The sequence below is a fragment of the Micromys minutus genome (genome assembly GCF_963924665.1).
Source record: "Micromys minutus genome assembly, chromosome: 6".
NCBI classification, from domain to species: Eukaryota; Metazoa; Chordata; class Mammalia; order Rodentia; family Muridae; genus Micromys; species Micromys minutus.
Genome location: NC_137975.1, coordinates 69,284,123 through 69,306,451, shown reverse-complemented (window position 1 = coordinate 69,306,451; position 22,329 = coordinate 69,284,123). Strand labels below are relative to the sequence as shown.

General features: G+C 35.7%; 1 protein-coding gene across 2 annotated transcripts in view; it reads left to right on the top strand.

Moving 5' to 3' along the window:
* Positions 1-22,329, top strand: part of CDK13 (cyclin dependent kinase 13) — an 88,510-nt gene that overhangs the window by 21,578 nt on the left and 44,603 nt on the right. For both annotated transcript variants that reach the window (XM_080917564.1, XM_080917563.1), the window contains exons 2-5: positions 8,326-8,982; positions 14,069-14,239; positions 15,507-15,646; positions 17,138-17,308. In XM_080917564.1, coding sequence (XP_080773690.1) covers positions 8,326-8,982; positions 14,069-14,239; positions 15,507-15,646; positions 17,138-17,308 — 1,139 coding nt within the window. The remainder of the gene's footprint in view (positions 1-8,325; positions 8,983-14,068; positions 14,240-15,506; positions 15,647-17,137; positions 17,309-22,329) is intronic.

The window sequence follows — 22,329 nt, the reverse complement described above, 5'->3', positions numbered from 1 at the left end:
GCGTGGTCTGGAGCTTGCTGTGTAGCCTTGAACTTTGATTTGATTTTCATACCCCCAACTTCTGAGTGCTGGAATTATGTGCTCCATCATGCTTGGTTTATGTGGATGATTGAACTCAGGGCTTCTTGTATGGTGGGTAATTATCAGTTGAACTATACCCCCAGTTCAAATGAGGGGAAATTTTAGATCTGTGGTAAACATTGTGCTGAGATGTTAAGTATCCCTTTGTCTGGCAGATACAGGGGGTGATTAGAGCAATGTGAGAAAAAAAAAAAAAACATTCAACGCCTGGTATTTAGTTAATTTTGAGTGGCTAGAAAAGGGCTTTATGTACATGTCATGATTAAGGAGTTTTGGTAGAGGAGTAATTGGAAGATTACTCAGGTGGCTGCATTGAGAGTGATTAGAACAGGTGGAGATTTCATTCATGTATGAGCCTGGTATAAAGACTACTCCAAGAAAGTGATTATTCAGGATGTAATTGTGAGAGTAGCTCTATCTGTTTAGGTTAAAGAATCTGGAGACTAGTTAAAACTGAAGAAAGATACAGTTGACAGAACTTGGAGATGAATTGGATATGGGATGGGGGGACACCTTGTGGAGTATACAGTGATGTCAGGTTTTTACCCTTTTAGCAGGTGCCATTGCAAGAGAATAGGGAATATTACAGACTTACTGTACCTTAATGGATTAGCTGTATTGTACTGAGGGTTATGTATGGTAGTTGGAAGTGAGGAGGAGGTGACTTTTAAAACCAGGGGTTCATATCCATTTTCAGGTATAGAGGCATTCAAAATAGCTATACAGTTCAGTTACTGATAATAAATTACAAATTTATTTTAAAACAATTCCTTGATATGATACAATTCTTTTCAAGATAATAACCAGATTTTTTTGGTGGCAGGTACACAAGTTTATTATTACTGTTGTTGTTGTTGTTGTTGTTGTTGTCATCATTTTTAGTTTTTTTTGAGGCAAGATTTTTGTTTTAGCCTTGGCCATCCTAGAACTCACTTAGTACACCAGGATGGTCTCAAACTCAGACTACATGCCTCTGCCTTTTGAGTGCTGCAATTAAAGGTGTGCACCACCACACTCTGCTTCTTTTTTCTTTTTCTTTTTTAAACTTAAAAAAAACATTATTTATTTAATTTATATGAATACACTATAGCTGTCTTCAGACACACCAAAAGAGGACAGCAGATCCCATTACAGATGGTTGTGAGCCACCATGTAGTTGCTGGGAATTGAACTCAGTCAGTGCTCTTAACCACTGAGCCATGTCTCCAGTTCCCTTTTCCTTTTTAAATTACATCTGATGTGAATATTAACACATACATTCCATAGAATACATATGGAAGACAGATGACAATTTGCTGGTTTCAACCACTAAGTGGATCTATGGGCTCCAACTCAGGTTGCTAAGATTTGTTGGCAGGGTTCTTAACTTCAAGGCCTGCATGAATAGCTTAGTCACACACATGAAAATAAAAGAACTAGGGATGTAGTTCAACAATAGAACACTAGGCAAGTATTTACCAGGCCCTGGGTTCAAATTCTAGTATGCTGGAGAGAAAAGAACTTTGTTATTCCCTGCTATATTTTATTTACTTTTTTTTTTTTTTTTTTGGAGACAGAGTCTTATATAGTTCAGGAAGGTCCTGAACTATGTAGATGACTGAACTCTTATTTTTTTGAGATAAGGTTTCTCTGTGTAGCCCTGGTTGTCCTAGATCTTGCTCTGTAGACCAGGCTGGCCTTGAACTCAGATCTGCCTGTCTCTGTCTCCCTGGTGCTGGGATTAAAGGTTGTGGCACCAAGTCCAGGTTAGTTTCTGCTTTCTCCTTTACAAGTGCTTCTTGGTCTTTTCTGTCCCACTTGATTCTTTTGAGCTCTCAGGCCTTCCATGCCTCCTCCTCCTCATTTTCATCATCAGTATTGAGTGTATCCAGGGCGGCAAGGGACCCCTTGTTCTCCTCTAGCTCTTTTGTGGCCTCTTCTGCAATGTTGAGTATGTACTTGTGCCGCTCCTCAGCCAAGCGTTTTGCTTCCTGTTCCAGTTCCTTTTGTTTCAATGCTTCAGCTTCTCATTCTTGAGCTGTCACCCGAATCTTCTTTCCAATGAAGATTGATTTAAGTCACAGCTCGCTTTCATCTTCACTGTCTGTGCACTCCTCAGACTCCTCCCCAGAGTGTCCTTCATCTTCCACCCCCATGACTTCCATCTCTTCATTTTTTCTCTCCTGTACTTGCTGACGCATCCTGCCATGACACTGCTCTATTTCTTTGTCAATTTCTTCCTCACTGCTATCTTCTCGTTTCATATGCCAAGCATCTCCTTCTTTCTATTTCTGAGTCCCTTTCCTACTACTTCAGGTTCCTATTAGTCCTACTACTATTTTTCTGTGTCGAGCCAGTCTCTCTTCCACATCTTCACTAATGACCAGATATGATACTAAAGAAATATTTGTATATTTTCACTTTTACATAAAAAGATTAAATGTGGACTGAATACTTATTATTGTCATATGTAGAGCTCTTCAGTATTGTTCAGTATTCTTGTTTTATGATGGTCAGTACTGAGAGGATCTTTTTGCATAAATGGCCAAAGTAGGATTTTGGTACTTTCAGAAATTGATGGGAATCATACTAATCCCATGCTAGAATCCATTTGATGATTATTTTGTAAAGAAACTCAGCAATTCAAATAGCCTAAGATGCTGGGGATAAGGTATTATGTGTATCTTAGCTACTATTCTATTGCTATGAAGAGACACTTATGACCAAGGCAGTTCTTATAAAAAGCATTTAATTGTGTGCTTGCTTACAGTTTCAGAGGTTGCTTACATCAAGAGGAGGAAGCATGGCTACATGCAGGCAGACATGGTGCTGGAGAAGTAGCTGAGAGTTCTACACATCCTGATCCATGGGCAGAGAAAGAGACAGACAGAAAGACAGACAGACAGACAGACAGACAGATAGACAGACACTGGGCCTGGCATGGGCTTTTGAAGCCTCAAAGCCCACTCAGTGACACACTTCCTCCAACAAGGCCACATTTCCTAATCCTTCTAATTCTTTCAAATAGCTCCATTCTCTGGTGACTAAACATTCAAATATATGAGCCTGTGAGGGCCGTTCTTAATCAGACCACCACAATTTGTAAGTATAAATTAAAATCTATGTGAGAATAAATATAGTAAGGAGGAACCTTAAGAGGCAGAAGCTGCCAGTGTATATAGTCAGGATGAAAGTAAGGAAGCAGAAATGGTAGGAAGTACTTTTAAGAATGTACTTAATATTGTAATTATAGACATTGGATTTTTCTTATTCTAGTTTTGTAAAATATGCTTATTTTTTAGTTAATTTCAGTGGCTATATGAGTTCATGGGCACAGGAGTTTGAGCAGTAGGTAAGATAAAATAGCAAGTGTCAACCAGCACCTTTTGATTAACCAGTCTACAGTTTAAAACTTTTGTTATTGTGTGCATGAGTCTGTAGGTATGGATAAGGACATGAGAAACAGCATTTTTGACAAATGTACAGGTGATGCTGTTTGTGGTCAGTACTCTGTAAGGTAAGGAGAATGAGGCTTCCATAGTTTACCAGAGTGCTCAGTTTTAGATAGCAGTGAGGGTGCATGGAGGGGAAGGGAATTATAGCTTGAGTGGGAGAAGACATGCCTGGTCAGTCTTGGAGCTGAGGCTGTGAGCATGAAGAATGTTGTGAACGTTTGCAGTAACTACTAAGAAGAAAAGGCGAGTGAAGGATTTGGAACATTATCATCATTAAGCAGTGAGGATTGGTTTGGTTATTCTATCTACAATAATAAATGGAGCAGGGAAAATATGTCAGCTGGATAGGGCAGATTAAGAGATAAGAAGGTAGGATGAGAGAGAAAAGATAAAGTGGACAGTAAGATAGGCCACATAATGGTCCCTTAGGATATTCGTGTTATTGTCCTTGGCATGTGTACATAAAGTATGTTGTGGCAAAAAGTTGGTATGATTAAAAAGTAGATGTCATTAAATTAAGAATTTTGAGGTGGAGAGATTATAAATTACTCAGATAGTTATCTGGTTGATGACAGGTTAAGTCAGGAAAGGAAAGAAGTGGATGGAGAGGCCTGACTGAATGGTAAGGACAGGTTTCCTGGAGAGGTTTAGCTTCTCAGAGCTTATTGGAGTCTCTTAGAACGGTGAGATAATTTGTGTTGCTCTAGGTCATCACCATATTTGAGGTAGTTTGCTACAGTAACAAGTGTTCAGAGAGTATGACTGTAAGACAATATATAAAGACTTAGGGTCAAGAAGATGAAGTAGTTGCTGAGATAACGTGTTTTAAATAGAGAATAGTAAGATTAAAGATAGAGGATGTTAAAAGAAGCAAATATCACAGGATGACATATGCACTTTCTAAGCCCTAGTTTCAGACGGTGCTGGATCTGCTGTCATCATTGGTTTGATTATAGTAATACAGAGTAGATAAGAGATTTTAAATTGATACATTTAAGAGTATTCAACAGTGCTGTTGGAAATAATTAACAGAACACTTAAAACAGCGCATACTAAATTTAGAACAGAGGAACATCATTTGCTGTTGTCTTTTTTTTTTTTTTTTTTTTTTTTTTAAGCCATCGTCTGATTATGTAGCCTTGGCAAGTCTGGAACTCAATATGTAGACCAAACTGGTCACACACACACAACAGATTTTTGCCTGCTTCTACCTCTTTAGTGCTGAGATTATAGTTGTGTCCAGCCATTTGAAACTTTGACTTAGGAAGGTAGGTAAGTGTTTTGTGTAGAGGTCTTATAAAAATTACACACAAATAATTTAAAATCTAAATTGTGGGGCTGGAGAGATGGCTCAGCGGTTAAGAGCACTGACTGTTCTTCCAGAGGTCCTGAGTTCACGTCCCAGCAACCACATGGTGGCTCACAACCATTTGTAATGAGATCTGATGCCGTCTTCTGGTGTGTCTGAGGACAGCTACAGTGTACTCATATATAATAAATAAATCTTAAAAAAATCTAAATCATGCATGTAAGACAAAAATGTTCTTTAAAAATGAATCTTATTTAATCTGTTTAATATAACAATTTCCACTTTCATTTTCTGTAAATGCCATGATTTGATTTTGTTCATGGCTTAGTGAAGTTCTACTTTGTGTATGTACCATTTTTTAAAAACACATTTGAATGTTGATAGACATCTAAAGTGGTTCCATTTCCTAATTATTGTGCACTAAACATGGAGGTAGAAAGACCAAAACAAACAAACAAACAAACAAAAAAAAAAAGACAACATTGTGATTTTTTAAATTTGGTAGCCATTTCATAACCTCATATCTCTTAAGGATTTAACAAGCTTGCAAAACAAATGTGACTGAGAGATATTCATGAGGATTTAAGATAAGAAGATAATGAGTAACAATAATATTGGATATTTATAGGAAGTTATACTGGGAGTTGATGCCCAACGATAGATTGGATATTCTTTAGTAAAAATAATTTAGGAAACTGAAATTGTGATGAAGTATTTTGGCATACCTATTTTGATACACTTGGTACACCTCTAGGTATACCAGTGAAAATTCTAGAAAGAATGAAATCCAACTTAGATGATTCAAGAAACTTTAAAAAGAGATCACAGAGGTGTTGTAGGTTAAGGAAGTTCTTAGAGGATGCTTAGTCAGTAGTGACCTGGAACTGTGAAGTGGCAAGAATGCAGTGCTGTTGTTGAGGCCTGGGAAGAGTTGGGAAACAGGGCATATTGCAGTAGCCTTGGTGGCAAAGGACAAATCGGCCCGATTTGTGTTTGTTCACCAAGTACAAGGTTAAGAACTGAATTCTTGCAAAGTCTCTCACATAGTTGAGCACATATTATTCACTTGTTTTAAACAAGGTAAAAAGAACTCATTAGGAGTTGAAAAGATGGCTCTAGGGTTCGGAGCACATGGTGCTCTCAAAGGGTCAGCACCAAGGCCAGGCTGGTGTCTTGGCTTCAATGGACATATGCTCTCTCTTTAAACAGCTGTTCTAAATTTGTTCTCCTTTTGTGAGCCCTTTTGGCAAATTTCTGTCTCCAAAATATTTAAAACATTACTATTCATAACAGTAGCAAAATTACAGTCATGAAATAGCAATAAAAGTAATTTTATGGTTGGGGGTTACCACAACATGAGGAATTATATCAAAGGGTTGCAGCGTTAGGAAGGTTGAGACTTGACTACTACAAGGGACACTTAACTAGCCTAATATGTAGTTTGAATTGCAATTCTGATTTTATTTGAGTTGTATGAATTTGGGAAAACGTCTTAGGAGCATAACCTCTCTCCTTTTTTTAACTGTCTTTTATTTTATGAGCGGGTGTCAGATGCCCTGGAACTGGAGTTACAGACAGTTGTGAGCTGCCATTTTGGGTGCTGGGAATTGAAACTAGCTTCTCTGGAAGAACAGCCAGTGCTCTTAACCTCTGAGCCATCTTTCCAGCCCATCTTTTAGCTTTTAAAAAGATGTCTTTTAAAACTTGTGTCATGTATGTTTCTATGTATGAGTATGTGCAAATTAAATGAATTGTCTATCTTTGGATTTCCTAGAGCCGGGTGCCTGACCTTGGTGCTGATTTTTTGAGAGCACATAGTGCTCTTAACCTGTGAGCCATCTTTTCTGCTTCTAACTCTCTTAATTTGTTGAAACCAAGAAATAATTAATATGTGCTCATTATAGATTCAACAGTATAAAACTATTTGAAGAAAACATTTTAATGATATTAACTTATTTGTGTGTGTGTTATTCTTGGAGACTTAATTTTTCTGCACTTAAATTTATTTCATGGCAAGCACTTTGACCGAAACTTTATTGTCAGCCCAAGGAACATTTTATTTGTAAAAAAATAATTTAGTAAGATAGTTATAGTGTAATTTGTTAAAGGTTTGAACATGCATTTCTTTCTTATTCCTACAATGATAATGCCTGAAGCATAAAGTTGTAATGCTTTTCGTAATGTATGGCAAAATAATTAGTAAAAATTACCCAAATTTGGGTTTTGTTTTGCTTTTGGTGTTTTAGACAGGGTTTCTCCCTGTATCCCTGGCTGTCCTGGAACTTGATTTGTAGACCAGGCTGGTGTAGAACTTCCAGAGATTCGACTGCCTCTGCCTCTTGAGTGCTGGGATTAAAAGACATGTACCGCTATGCCTGACTGCATTTTACTTTTCTGTATTAAATTGTAGGCTACCAAACTATGACTTTCTTTTAAGTTTATCCTTAGCCTAGTGATTTCACTTATATTCTAGAATTACAGAATGTTTATAAAAATATCTCTTAACGCTAGCCATAAAAGGAAATGTTCTATTTTTTTTGTTTCTGCCCATTTTCACTATGGGTTCCTGGAATTTCTTGCTTTACTTTTCTGCTTCCTGTAATTTCTGCAAAGTTTCTTAAGTAAGGGCTATCTTCTTGGCAGTTTACTGTGTTAACCTGTCCTACTTTATAACCACAATTTCTACCAAAGTCTAATAAGAGCTGTCCTTTCCTCTGTTCAGTATGTTAGACTGTGTTATCCTGTCTCCTCCCCCCACCCCCAAGGCACATAAAACTTAGCTAGTTAGTTAAAGCTCTAGAAAGAAATGAAATCCCATTAGATGGTTAAGAGATTTTAAAAGACTATATTTCCAGTACAGATACATTTTCCCCCCAAAATATTTAGGGGGTCTGTATACACAGCTGAATGTATGTGTAATACCCTGTGTGCACAGGAGCCTGTGGAGGTCAGAAGAGGGTGTCAGATTTTTTGGAAGTGGAGTTAAGGATGTTTTCTCGAGCTTCATTGTAGGCGCTGGATTTTTAATGAAGGGATTGCAGGGGTAAGATAGTAAGGAACTTAAAAGAGGAGTAGCAGGGAACTCTGAAAATGTCAAAAATAGCAGTCCTGGTGGTGAAGAGACAGTTTGTGCCAGAAAATATAATCAGGTGAGGGGTGAGAGGAGAGGAAAGAGTGGAAGACTATCTGCTGCTCTCAAGGCAGGTCCTTACCTTATCTCTCCTTTCTGAGTTAACAGTGGCGGCCTGTTGCTGTCCTAATTGTCATATTTCTTAGCGAGGTTTTGTTTGTTTGTTTTAAATCTAGGTTTATCTTTGGGCATACAAAGGCCAGAGAAAGGAAGAATATTTTAAAGAAAATTGTCATCTGGTACCAACAACAACTTCAGAAATACTGTTACTATTTTGAAATTAAGTAAATTTGCCTCCTTTCAGAGATTCAAATTAGCACTCTACAAAGTTTAATTTGGTTACTGACTAAATGTTAATTATTTTTTATCAGACGATCTGCCAAATCCCGAAGCAGAAGCCCATATTCATCTAGGCACTCAAGATCTCGTAGCAGGCACAGACTGTCTAGATCCAGAAGTCGTCATTCAAGCATTTCTCCTAGCACACTAACTCTGAAGAGTAGCCTGGCAGCTGAATTGAACAAGAATAAAAAGGCACGAGCTGCAGAGGCAGCAAGAGCTGCAGAGGCTGCTAAGGCTGCAGAGGCTGCTAAGGCTGCAGAGGCGGCTGCGAAAGCTGCAAAAGCCTCAAATGTTTCTACACCTACCAAGGGGAACACAGAAACTGGTGCCAGTGTCTCACAGACAAACCATGTGAAGGAAGTAAAAAAACTTAAAACTGAGCATGTACCTTCTCCTTCAAGTGGTGGGACTGTCAAAAGTGACAAAGCAAAAACAAAGCCACCGCTTCAAGTAACAAAGGTAGACAATAATTTGATTGTAGAGAAAGCCAGCAAGAAAACAGTTGTTGGGAAGGAGAGTAAACCTGCTGCTACAAAGGAAGACCCAGTGTCCACTAAAGAGAAAACCAAGCCACTCACACCAAGTATAGGAGCCAAGGAGAAGGAGCAACATGTGGCTTTAGTGACCTCTACATTACCACCATTACCTTTGCCTCCCATGTTGCCGGAAGATAAAGATGCTGATAGGTAAGTCCAGACAAATATGAAATTTGTCAGTAACTCCTTAAAGAAATAATGTAACTTTTAACTTATCTTTTTCTAAAGTTAGTATAAAACAGACTTTTTATTTTGTTGTTTTTTAGGGAATGGGTGGGGAAGGAGATTCAGAGGGCCTTACACTATGTAGGCTGGTCTGGAACTTACTGTTTAGTATAGGCTAACCTTCTTAACCCATAGAGATGTATTTGCCTCTGCAGAGCTCCTGAGTGCTTATACTAAGGCCGTGCACCCCCACACTCATGCAGCTGCAGTTTTCTTGATCTAAACTGTCTCTTGCTTTTCGGTTTTCATTGTGTCTGCAGATTTGTATGTTGTGTGTGTGTGTTTTCTTACTGTTACTGACGTGGCTATGCCAATAATTTATTTCGGTGATTGACTAAGTACAAAGGTTTAAATATATAAAGAGGAGACATACTATTTTCAGCAGAGTTTTAAGTAACTAAATAAAAATGAAAAAGCGAAAAGGAGATATGGTTAAAATTACGTGGATAGGGCAAAAGATATTTTTATAGTCTAAGTTTTATTAGAAGTTCAATAAATTTGTTAGTGGACTACATGTAGAAGGTCATAGCTATTGATAGTCCTATGTTTTCAATTTTTTGTACTCTATTTCATGTATTTATATCCACAAAGTAAGAATATTTATCCTGAAAAACCATAGATTAGTTATTTAAATTAAGTGACCTGATAAAATTTTGTAAACTAAAGTTCTGTGCATCTCAGATACTATGATTATTAGCGTTAGTATAAATCAAGACAACAGGAAATATTGACCTTAGGTTAATGGTATTTTATTAAATAAAAAAGAAATGAAATGGCTAATTATTATTGTTCAGAGTTACAAGGTATATTAGATTTAATGCTTTGTTTTAAAAGGACTGGTTTTTAGGTTTTTCTAAGCACAGACAGACCGTTAGCTTTTCTCCCCTTTCATAAGGGAGGAGCCACTCCACACCCACACAACCCCTTTCAACAGTCTTAATGAGCATGGCAGTTTTATATTTAAAATTTTCTTTTTAGCAACCTGGTGTGGGTTTTTGTTTTCTGTTTCTGGGGTGGGAGTTGGGGAGACATCGTTATTTGTTGAAATTGTCCAGCTATCTTGTAGAGATCGTCTTTTCTGTTCTGATACGCTTTTGGAAGCGTGAATGTGTGAAAGTCATCTTTGTTTACTTGTCATTCACTGGAAATCTAAAGACCATTTCAAAGAACTGTAATGGTGTGCACAGTCAGACATGTCTTAAGGAATGCTTTCCACCTTGCTTTCCTTAAGCATGCTTCTTCCCATCCCTAGTTAACTGTCATAGTTACATCCTTAAATAATTATGTGAAAGATTGTATGTGTTTCTTTGTGACTGTGATTTATAAACCTGTACTCTGTTGTTAGTTTTATGTATTCAGGTACTTTAAAAAGTTAAATAATAAAATTAGCATCTATACAACCTTCTAGAGCAGTGGTTCTCCATATTCCTAATACATTTGGTTATGTGTGATGACCCTTAACCATAAATTTAATTTTGTTTCTACTTTATAACTGTAAATTTGTTACTGTTATGAATCATAATGTAAGTATATCTAATATGCAAGATGATCTCAGGCAGCCCCCATTAAGCACCCTCCCCAAGAGATTGTGACCCTCAGGTTGAGAACCACTTTTTTAGAGTCAACAAATGCCAATATCTTATTTAATATTTGTTTCTATGCTCTTAATTCTCTGTATAGGGAAGGTGTATTTGTATACACATCTTTTGAAAGAAGTGGTTGCCATAGTTTTCAGTTTAATCACAGGTACTATTACTGTAACCTAAGACAATTACATTGTTACCCCCCCCCCCCATTAGTTGAAAAATCTGGATCTATAGTCTTGTAGTAGTATTTGTCTGATTGTCTTTTTGATGACAGTTCACTTGCTCTTCTCTTACCTTCCCATTTCCTATAAACTAGAAATCAGTGAGATCTTGGTTAGGTTGAGAACAAATAACTTTTGGGCCAGAATATTTAGATGATTTTATGTACTTCTATTAAGTGATTTAACAATGAATGTTAAATTGTGGTGTCATAACTTGGTTAAGTGATGACCAACCTTATAAACTCTGTGTAGAAGGTCCTTGTGTCCATGTTGCATTTAGAAGTTATAGGATAACATATTTGTCAGTTTGAAGATTTGTTTTCCCTGCAACTGGTCATCTGATGGTTTAGCACCCACTAATAAGATTTGTCTTAATCAGTTACTATAATAGGAACTGCAAATGATGATCTTGGAATTTGATTACTCCTCTTAATAGCTGTTAATAAAGCTAATATTCAAAGGGCAGTTGTTCCTATTCCCCCCAGTCTTTTTAATTGTAGGGAATTTTTTCCCTGTATTTTCAGTCACAGTCAATCAATCAGAGGTTCCTCTAAGCTAAATCCGTTCACCTTTTCACTGGATTGGTGCCTCTAAGTGTCTTAGCCAAGTAGTACAGGTTATACTCACTTTGAATCTTCGCCCAGAACTGCAGAAACTGTTTCTTCTGTTACCTTTTTAATAAAAACATGATTGCTTTATTTAAAATAAATTAGGATCAGGATACTTCTTCACTTTTAAAAAATTTTACTGTGTTGAAGATATTTCCATGTTAATCTTGAGAGGTCTAATATGCTTATCTATAACAATAGATACATCACACCTTCTATTATAAATGTATATAGCACTTGGTTAAGATAGAATATGACAAATCATATCATATATTTAAAACTTTAGAGATGAGAGCAACAAATTGTATCCTAACAAGACTATGTTAATTTATATCCTGAAATATTATGGAATCACCTCTTGTTTTGTTTTGTTTTGTTTTTTTGTTTTATTTTTGTTTTTTGAGACATGGTTTCTCTGTATATCCCTGGCTGTTACTTTGTAGACAAGATTGGCATCTACCTGTCTCTGCCTACTGAATCTCCAAAGTGCTGGGGTTAAAGGCTTGAGCCACCATGCCTAGCTTTCTTTTTTGGGTATGGAATCATATTAACAATAATAGATTTTAACAATTTCAATTTTTGTAGTCTTGAAGTTACATTATTAAGTTTTGTGCTTATTTGGTTGCTAAACAACACTTGGTGTGTTGTTGGGCTCATGGTCTTCAGTACTTTCCTTTTATAGTGTAGAGTTTTTCTCAGTAGGACTTTTGATCTTTGTAATTCAGACAATTGTTTTCCTTTGGCATTTGTTTTTGTTTGTTTTTGATATTTTGAGAAGTGTCTGGCTGTCGTGAAGCTTGCTATTAGATCAGGCTGGCCTTAAAACCACAGAGACCCACCTGCCTTTGTCTCCTGAGTGTGGGAATGAAAACCTTGCACCATTATGCTTGGTATTTAGTTTTGTTTTTATTGCTATGTGTATTTTCTATTTTTCTAGTCAAATCACTATTTTCCCTTTAAAGTCTCCGCTTACAGAATTTTAAAAGTTGAACTCAAAAGATTTTCTCACAGACATTGGTTTAGGTTGTTATATGAAGAAGAATGAGATGGTCTGGTTTGCCATCTTCTTCCATGTAGCAGTGTTGCTACCAGAGTTTGACTCATTTGAAATGCTACATATAAAAACTCTGAGGAATATCGGTGTTTCTATGTACAGATATTCCTTTGTTCTCTGTCAACATATTTCATTGCTGGTACTTAAGTGTTTGTGTTTTAACTTCTAGATACCCTGGTACATTGGTGCTCACTCTTAATTTCTATTATAAAAGGGGCAGGTTAGTGATATGAAAGTGAAGAGGTTTATTTTTCTCTTTTGTTTACTGGTTTTGGAGTTTAACTCAAGAGTTGTAGGCGCTGGGCCATCCTCCTCCTACTGATCTCCAACCTCAGCCACAGCCCTATCTTACAGAAATCTGGGCCCAGTGTTGATAGCTTTTCTTGAAAAACAAAACAAAACAAAACAGCAATAACAGAACCTTGGTCTGAATATTTATGCAAATTCTCTTCATTTTATATTAAAAGGTTCTCTTGGGTTACAATTTTTTTTTTTAATTTGAGAAATTTAAATTATCAATTACAACTTCAGATACAGTTTGAAAATTACTTAACTTTTGGGAATTAAAAAAAAGTGTAGGACTAACCAGGCTTATAATTCACTTGTAATTGTATTATGAAGGGTAAGCATTCATGATGACCAAGCAAAGGCATGGCAGCAGGAGAACCATTTTTTTTTTTTTTTAAATTTAAAAGCAAGGTTTCACTAGCTCTGGCTGTCCTGGAACCAGAGTGGCCTCAAGTTCACAGAGATCCATCCACCTGCATGTACATCCCAAGTACTGAGATTAAAAGTGAATTAATTTGCTTTGGTTATGTAAATGGGCAAAAGAATAAATAGTTGTGTGCCATTTGAAGTTTGTGATTAAAAAGAAAGCATCACAGTCTTTCTAATTTTGGAAGTTTGTTTTTTAAAGATCAAACTTTGTTATTTGTATATGTGTTTGTATGTGATATGTGCATGCCATGGTGCTGGTATAGGCTCTAAGGACAACTTTGAATGTTACTTCTGACCTTGTTTTAGGCAAGTTCCCTTAGTTATTCCAATATACACTAAGGTAGCTGACTCAAGAGCTTTCAGGGAATCTCCTGTCTTCACCTCTCCTCTCAGAATAGGATCACTGAGATTGTAGACCTGTGGTGTTTGAATCTAAGTTCTTAGACTTGCATCCCAAGCACTATTATCCTTGAAGCCATCTTGCCAGCTCCCTAAACTTTATTTTTAAAAATAGTTTCAGATTTGCAACAATTAAAAATATCATCAAACCCCTACTTGCCTTGCACTTAGTTATCAATACAGTATTATTAATTAAGGTCTACTCTGTACAGATTTCTATGGTTTTTACTTAAGTCTGTGTCACTTTTTTCATAAAGTTTTGCTTAGTAGTTGAAGGATAATAATCTGTTAAGATGGATTTGAAGTATGGCATATATATAGCCTTTGCGTGCTGCTTAAATCTTAAAATATGACCATAGTTTTGTTCTGTAATCAATTATTTATGGTTTATAGACTGACCTTACCTCCTTTTTTTTTCTTCTTTAGCTTAAGAGGCAATATTTCTGTAAAAGCAGTTAAAAAAGAAGTAGAAAAGAAACTCCGATGTTTGCTTGCTGATTTACCATTGCCCCCTGAGCTACCAGGAGGAGATGATCTTTCCAAGAGTCCAGAGGAGAAGAAAACAGCAACACAGTTACATAGCAAAAGAAGGCCTAAGTATGTGCTTGCTTTCTACTGGCACTTAAGTTGACTGGACACACTGTATCCTGGATAATTACAAACTTAGGATACATTAAGATTTAAAATGAAAAGTGTATATTTATTTGAACATAAATATACAGATTGGTTCAGAGTTCTGAAACAAATATTCATGAAGGGTGGTACCTATTTGCAGTGACTAATAAAACCAAATGAAATTTTCTTACAGTTTGTAATTATTAATTTGGGAGTGTTGCATGTGCCAAAGACACTAATCAATTCTCAAGATAGCTAACTAATATAAAAACACTGAACTCAAACAAAGTGGAAGACAGCATTCAGTGCGCGCAAATGAAATTAGCAGTGTTCTCCTTTGCTTTTAACTACTTACTTTTTTCATATAACTGTATGCATTTGTAATTTTCCAAGAGAGAATTTTTCAAAATGGAGCTGATGTAGCTTCATGTTAAATACCTGGTAGAGTTCTTTTCCTTGAAGGTAAGAAATAAAATACTGGTGCTTAAAAAAAAAAAATGTCTACTTAACAAAGGTAAAGTTTAAAACTTTGGGATAGATTTGATTTAGAAAAGGAAACTTTATTCTTAAATTCTTTTGCTGTAATTCTTGAGTCTGTGTTGGCCTGCTATTAAATATCAAAATACAACAAAGTAACATATATCTATTAATCTCTACTCAAGTATGGAATTCTGAGTTGTGATTTTACATAAATTAAGACTTTCTGTACTTCTTTGAGTGAAAAATCTTCAGTGTTTTTATGAGGGCTTTATAATGCTATAAATCAGTTTGTAAGTAATTTGTAGTCAGTTTCTTATATTACAATTTGCTACTTTGTACTATGAGTGTCTGTGCATGTGTGTTTACACATGCACATGTATATACACATACATATATGGGAAGACAGAATCCTTGAAAGAAAAATTTTATGGAGACTGAGTAGAAAATCTTGATGGTTTCTAGCAATGTTGTTTCTACCTTTTTACTGAAAAGCTACATTCCTATAAGCCTTTTAAGGAAACAATGTTGCTACTTCTCTTTGAAATTATAATCTGCTTAGTGTAAGTATGTTAAGATTATGGTTTATTTTTATGATAACTTGTAATATCAACTGACAGTAACTTGGTTTACATGAATGTTCTCAAATATACATGAATAGGGTAAATAATGGATTAAGATTGGGCAGGATTACTCTTGAAATATTGAATTATTAAGCAGTTCATTCAGTTTGCTTGATTGTCTATAAAAACTTGAGAACTATATTTAATAGAATATGTGGGCCTCGCTATGGTGAAATCAAAGAAAAAGATATTGACTGGGGGAAACGCTGCGTCGATAAATTTGATATCATCGGAATTATTGGAGAAGGTACTTATGGACAAGTTTACAAAGCCAGGGACAAAGACACTGGTAAGAACGTTAAGTTTTTGATAGAATGTGATTACTTTCTGCCCCCCTACCATGTAATGCTTTATGAATTTCCAAAAGAAGTAAAATTTTTTTGTGCTGTTACTTAGTCTTAATCTTATTTTGTATGTGCATTTTCTGTGTCTTTATATCAGTATGTATGGCCCCATAAAAATTTCCTTCAGTATTTGTGATATGCTATATGGCAGGATTTAGGGAGATGTGTTCCTTTTATGGTGAAATAATTATTAAAACTGTTGATACCTAGGCTAAAGTATTAGCCTTTGAACTTCGTGACACTTCTGCCTTACCTTCTTTGAGGGCTGTTATTACAGTTACAGGCATGTGTCACCATGCTTGTCTTTAGGAGTAAGTTATTTTGTATTAAGAAGTCACATAAAAATTTTTTTTTTGGCCAATTATCTCCCCTGTATAGAAGTTACCCTTTGGACCAGACTCTGAAGCTTAAAATTTCAGAACATTACTTTTTAAGAGCATAATTAAGAATGTGGGGAAAAGTTCTGGAATGCCTCCTCCGACAAAGCAGTTGTGTTACGCCACAGAAGAGGTCAGGCATTTGACTGAACAATGCATACAACTAGATTCTCAGCCTCTCCTCGCACTGTCCCAGAGACAGGGCCTCTCTGTAGCCCAGGCTGGCCTTAAACTCATAGTTTGCCCCCTGCTTCTGACTCCTGCGTGTTTGGATTAAAGGCTTTTGTCACCACTGCCTGACAGAACTAGTGTTTTCTAAAATCACACTGCCTTTTATAACTTTTAGAAACTTTAATGAAACATACTGTAGAAAAACAGCATAAAAATGAAAAAAGGAATTTTAATGAGTGAGAGGATAAATTATTTTCTTAGAAAATTTGTAACATCAGTCTTTTTTTATTTTCTTCCAAAGATAAGGAATGAATATGCCTTTATGGTTTTTTTTTTTTTTTTTTTTTTTTTTTTTTTTTTTTTTTTTTTTTTAACGCTGGGTGATGCTCAGCCTACTAAGGCTGTACATATCACTACAACAGAAAACAGAAAACCTCCAAAATCTAACCATTTCTGGACCTATGCTTAACCTGTAATAACTTTGAGTTTGTGTGTATGTTTGATTAATTACATTCTGTCTGATACAAAACTCACACATAAGTAAATTTAATATCCTGGATATATTGACCCTTCCCTCCTTCACACAGAAAAGGATGATAATAAACTCACTCTTTACCATTCTTCTTGTGTGTATTAATGGACAGTATGAAACAATACATATCTACTTCATCCTAAGCAAGTGGATAGTATTAAATGCAGTGAAATGCTCCAAAGTTTACTTGAGGTAAATTCTTAAACTACAAATATTATTTAGTATGTTAGAAATGAAAATCACCTGTGAATTAGAATTTTATAAGGTAGGAACAAAAATGATAAAAACATCAAATTATTAAAAATGTCCTTGTATTTTGATAGCTAGTAACCTGATTTTATTTAACTGTCTAATAGGAGAAATGGTAGCCTTAAAGAAAGTACGTCTGGATAATGAAAAGGAGGGTTTCCCAATTACCGCAATTAGAGAAATTAAAATTCTTCGGCAGCTCACCCATCAGAGCATCATCAATATGAAGGAAATAGTGACTGATAAGGAAGATGCTTTGGACTTTAAGAAAGACAAAGGTCTGTATGCACACTTCATACGCAAGTCTCTGAGCTCGTGATATTTTCAACTTGAAGATTTTATTACTAGATGATGATTATTTAAATACTAGGTAAATAAAAATGTTATCTAATATCAACCCGAGCAGAGTTAAAGAATTTTTCTTCTTCTCTCTCTCTCCCTCTCTCTCTCTCTTTTACTTTAGTGGTTCTTGAGGATCATGAGTCAGATATGTCAAATGTACTTACCAGTGTTGAATAGTAACATTTGCTTGTTTTTAAATATTAGATTTATTCATTTTATGTGTGAATGCTTTTTAAAAAAGATTTATTTATTTTTATGTATGTGAGTACACTGTAGCTGTCTTCAGACACACCAGAAGAGGGCATCAGATCTCATTACAGATGGTTGTGAGGCACCATGTGGTTGCTGGGAATTAAACTCAGGACCTCTGGAAAAGCAGTCAGTGCTCTTAAATCAGCCATCTCTCCAGCCCTTTTTTGAACTTTGATTGTGTGTGTGTGTGTGTGTAATCTTTGTATTTTTTACTGAGAGGATTAGAATATACTTATACTACATTTTTGAAATTATAAACACAGAAACAAATTTAAGGACGTGTGTGGGGGTTGTATACATGCCTGTGCACATGAGCTGAGGCCAGAGGAGATATCAGTTGTCATGTTCCATCTGTCTACTTTATTCCCATGAGAACAGGATTTATCACTGAGCCTGGTGCTATACTGGTAGTCAGCAAGCCCTCCTGATCTTGTGTCTAGAGTGGAGTTACAGATGCATGTGACCATTTGCAGTTTTTACTATATGTTCTGTGACTTTGAATTTAAATCTTCATGCTTACTATGTGAACCATCACCTCAAACTCCACTGGCACCTTTTGGCTTGTACAATATTTTTTGAAGTATTTTTCAAACATAGGTTGATATATGGTTGTTTTAGTTAAAAAAATGCTAAGAAAAGTTTGACTTTTGTTAAAAATAGTTACCATAGGGCACACATTAAATCTAACATAAAATAGACTGAGTTGGAATGTGTCTTAGTTTTTTGTTGTTTATGTTGTTGCTGTGATAAAATACGCTGGCCAAAAAAGCATCTTAGAACTTGAGTTTATTTAGCTTAAATTTTCCTCAGTGATATATACACAGTCTTTATACTGAGCGAAGTCATGGCAGGAATTAAGCAGGAACTCATAATAGAAACAATGGAGGAATGTTGCTTGTTAGTTCCTGCTAGCTCATGTTAGGTAGTATCTCATACAGCCCAGGATCACCTGCCTAGAGATGGTACTGTCACAGTGGGCTGGGCTGTGCTCTGCATATGTTCCTATGGGCCATTTGGTCTAGGTAGTTTCTTAATTGAAGGTTTTCTCTTCCTGTGCAAGTATGCTACATCAGTTTGACAATAAAAATTAGTCATCACAGGTTACAGTTGGAAACCATACTTAGTCTCTTTACCGGCTGCACACATCCAGGCTTACTCCTCTGGGATGTACAGTTTTAAATAATTGATAGGCCATACAGTAATTATGTTGTGTAAACACCCTGTTTAAAAGTATTGTATATGCGGTGCAGAGCTGTTACTTCTCATGGTTTTTGCTTGTGAAGCCCATATTTCTTACTACCTCAGCATTTGACATGGTTTGCCATCTTAACTTTATTTTATTGCTTCTGAATGCATAATAGAAAATAAAGTATTTACTGCTTGACTGTAGTTAAAATGTCTCAGATTTGAGATTTATTGACTTCCTGAACATTGTGACCTTATTAGTAAGGAATTTCTCTCTTCTGAGCCTGTTTCTTTCCATTCTTAAAAGGATATTCTAGTAAAATTTAGTAAAATTGGGCTAAGCACCTTAGCCATGAAGTAAATACAATGTGATTTGTTTGCCTTTATACCACTTTGCAGGTAGATGAATGTATTTGCTCTTCCTCTACATGCCTAAGGTTCCTGTTTTTATCTGTGGGTCACTTCCCTGCTTACTTCTTGAATCCCAATTTTGCTAGTTTGTACTATGAGCCAAGCTTCAGTAACATTAGTCTTTGGGGCTCACAGGCCAGTAAACTTTGATGATTTCAACTCACTAAATGTGATACTCCATGTTCGGTACTTCTAACACACACACATCCTGACACATACACTCGCACCAATTCCTTCAGAGTGTGGTGTTACAGAATTGAAATTTAAATGGTGTATTTCTTGCTACTTAATATTACTTTATACATTAGTGAGGCCTTACATATCTAGTAAGTATTTCCAGCTTCTATTAGGTTGACACACAATTTAAAGATAGCTCCTCTACTAAAAAAGATATAAAAAACCTTCTCAGTAACTAAAAATAATTACTCAGCTTAGTATTTTCTTTACAAAGATAGAAGCTGTACCTATTTTGTTCATCCTACAAACAAGAGTCAACCAGTGAAGAATTTGTTGAGATGACTAGTTGCTGAGTGAATAAATGAGCTCTGCTTTATACTACTGTCCAGACTTTGAAAGAATTGCCAATAGTCTTTCTTGTAGTCTGTTCTTTGTTAGAATTATTTTGTCTTATTATAAATTATCTGAAACCTCATTTTTAAAAATTCTTCTACAATGTACCCCATTTTACAAAACATAATTTTTCATAGATTTTGATGCCCACTTAAAAATATCTTTTATTATTCAGATTAAAAACATAAAATTATACTTAAAAAATGTTTGGTCCTTGAAATTACTGACACACACAATTTAAACCAACTCTGCTACTCCAGATATTGTGTGTTTGTTGAGCTATGGTGCTTTTACTGTATTTGTGTTTAAGTATTTAGGAAGTTTGAATACTCTATATTTGTAATTTTTCTTAAAAATCAAGCAAAGAAAAAATATATATAAAAAAATCAAGCAAAGAAACTGGGTATGCAGTAGGGTATGCCTCTGATTCTCTCACCTAGGAAGTAGAGGCAGGTAGATCTTTCTGAGTGTAAGACCATCCTGTTCTACATAATGAGTTCCAGGCCAGCCAGGATTATAAAGCGAGCCTTTAAACACTATAGATTCACTGGACAAAGGAATAATTTATATCTTGATAGAATGCACATTGTAAAATTTCATTACAATACTCAGAAGGGACAACCTAAAGATATGAATTGTTTATTTCTTGAAATTTTTATTTGTTTCAGACCACGACTGGTGAAGAGTTAACTGAAACAGGGGTTAAGGAAGGACTCCTGCTGTATAGTCTCAAATATAGACCAGGATGCCCAAATTGTTTCAACTTACTTATCATCTAGAAAATAGGCGGCATTTGTTCTTGCTGCTCCTATTTAACATCATACTGGTATTAGTCAGAGCAATTGCAGTAGAAAATGAAATAAGATAACCAGATTAGAGAAGAAGCAAAACCATTTGTGTGTGTGCGTGTGCGTGTGTGTGTGTCTCGAATAGGCAAAGTACAATGTGTGCTCGTGCACACTATAGACATGATAAAGAACAATAAACAACCAGTCATGTTCACAGGATAAACCATCTAAGAATAAGTTGATAGAAAATGTAAGGTTTGTAACTTGAAAAATGAGAAACACCATTGAAAGAGTATTAAAAAGACTAAATAGAAAACATTCCATTTTCAAAGTTTAGAAGAATTAATACCATTAAGGCAACACTCTTCATAGTTTATCTTCATAGTTATTACAGCCCTTCTCAAAATTAGAGGTGGCTTCTTTTGATTTTTTTAAACTTATGTTTAAAAATTTAAGAATTATATTTGTTTGTTGGGAGGAGGGTGTCATTCTGTGTGTGTAGAGAGGTCAGGGGACAACATAGTGATAGTGATTTTTCTCTTTATACCACATGGGTCCTGGAGAATCAAACTCCGTTTGTCAGGGCTTTGCATTGAGTGCCTTTACCTGTTGAGCTGTTTTGTTATGCCATATAGATTTTTAAATACTGACAAGAAGATTTTAATATTTATATAAGTGCAAGATCTGGGATAGTCTATAGCTGGTCACTGCTACTTTGTGGGTTCTTTCTTCCCACCCTTTATCCCACATGGTTTCACTCCTTATCACTAGATAAGGAAAGGAGAGAGATTCTTGAATCTAATTTCTCTTTTGTTTCTTCTTTGATCACAGTTACTAACAAACCACAACTAACAACCACCTACCTCATTTTTGGGGATCTAGTATTTATATACCCTCTGAAAAACTCCCAGAATTTCAAATGTCACACAATCACAAAAAATATTTGCAGCTGGCAAAACCACACCTTTGCTAGAGCACAAGGCAAATCATAGTCAGCTGCTGCAAAGCACCCTCACCCCCATACCCCATAGCCTCATACTCAGAATCAAATCTAAAGTATATTTTCATTACATTTCTCTGCTTTTTAAATAAACCAAAATTGTAGAATTCTTACTACAAGAGTCATTAGGGTGTGAGAAGAAAGAGGAAAGTTGAATGCATTGTATTTAAATCTTAATTGCAAAGTTAAAGTGACTGTAACTGTCTGGCACCGCCATCAGAGTACATTAATGATCAGAAAAGAATTTAGACTTATAAATCAGTTGATCCTAGTATTTGGGTTAGCCTAAAGTGTTGTTACATAACATCAAAAGCACAAACAGTAAAGGAAAAAAAAATAGTGCATTAAGCTTCACCAGAATTAGATACTGTCAAGCAATGAAAAGAGGCTGGGTGTGATGGTGGAAGAGGCTGAGTTAATGGGTCATGCCTTAATCACAACACTTCGGAGATAGAGACAGGTGGACCTAGCTATGAAATAATTTCCAAACCAGCAAAGTCAGTCTTGCTGAGTAAGACCCTGTTTCCGAACAAAAATAAGAAAGGAAAGAAATGAAAAACCAACACAGGATAGGGGAGATGTGGCTTACAAATGTGTAAGCCATATGTCTGATATAGGACTTGTAACAAGAATATAATAAATCAACTTTAAACTAAATAATTAAAAGACAAGTTGATTTGAAGGACTTAAGTAGATTTTTCCGCCCCCAAGAAAATGAATAAATAGCCAAGAATCACGTGGACAAAAGTTT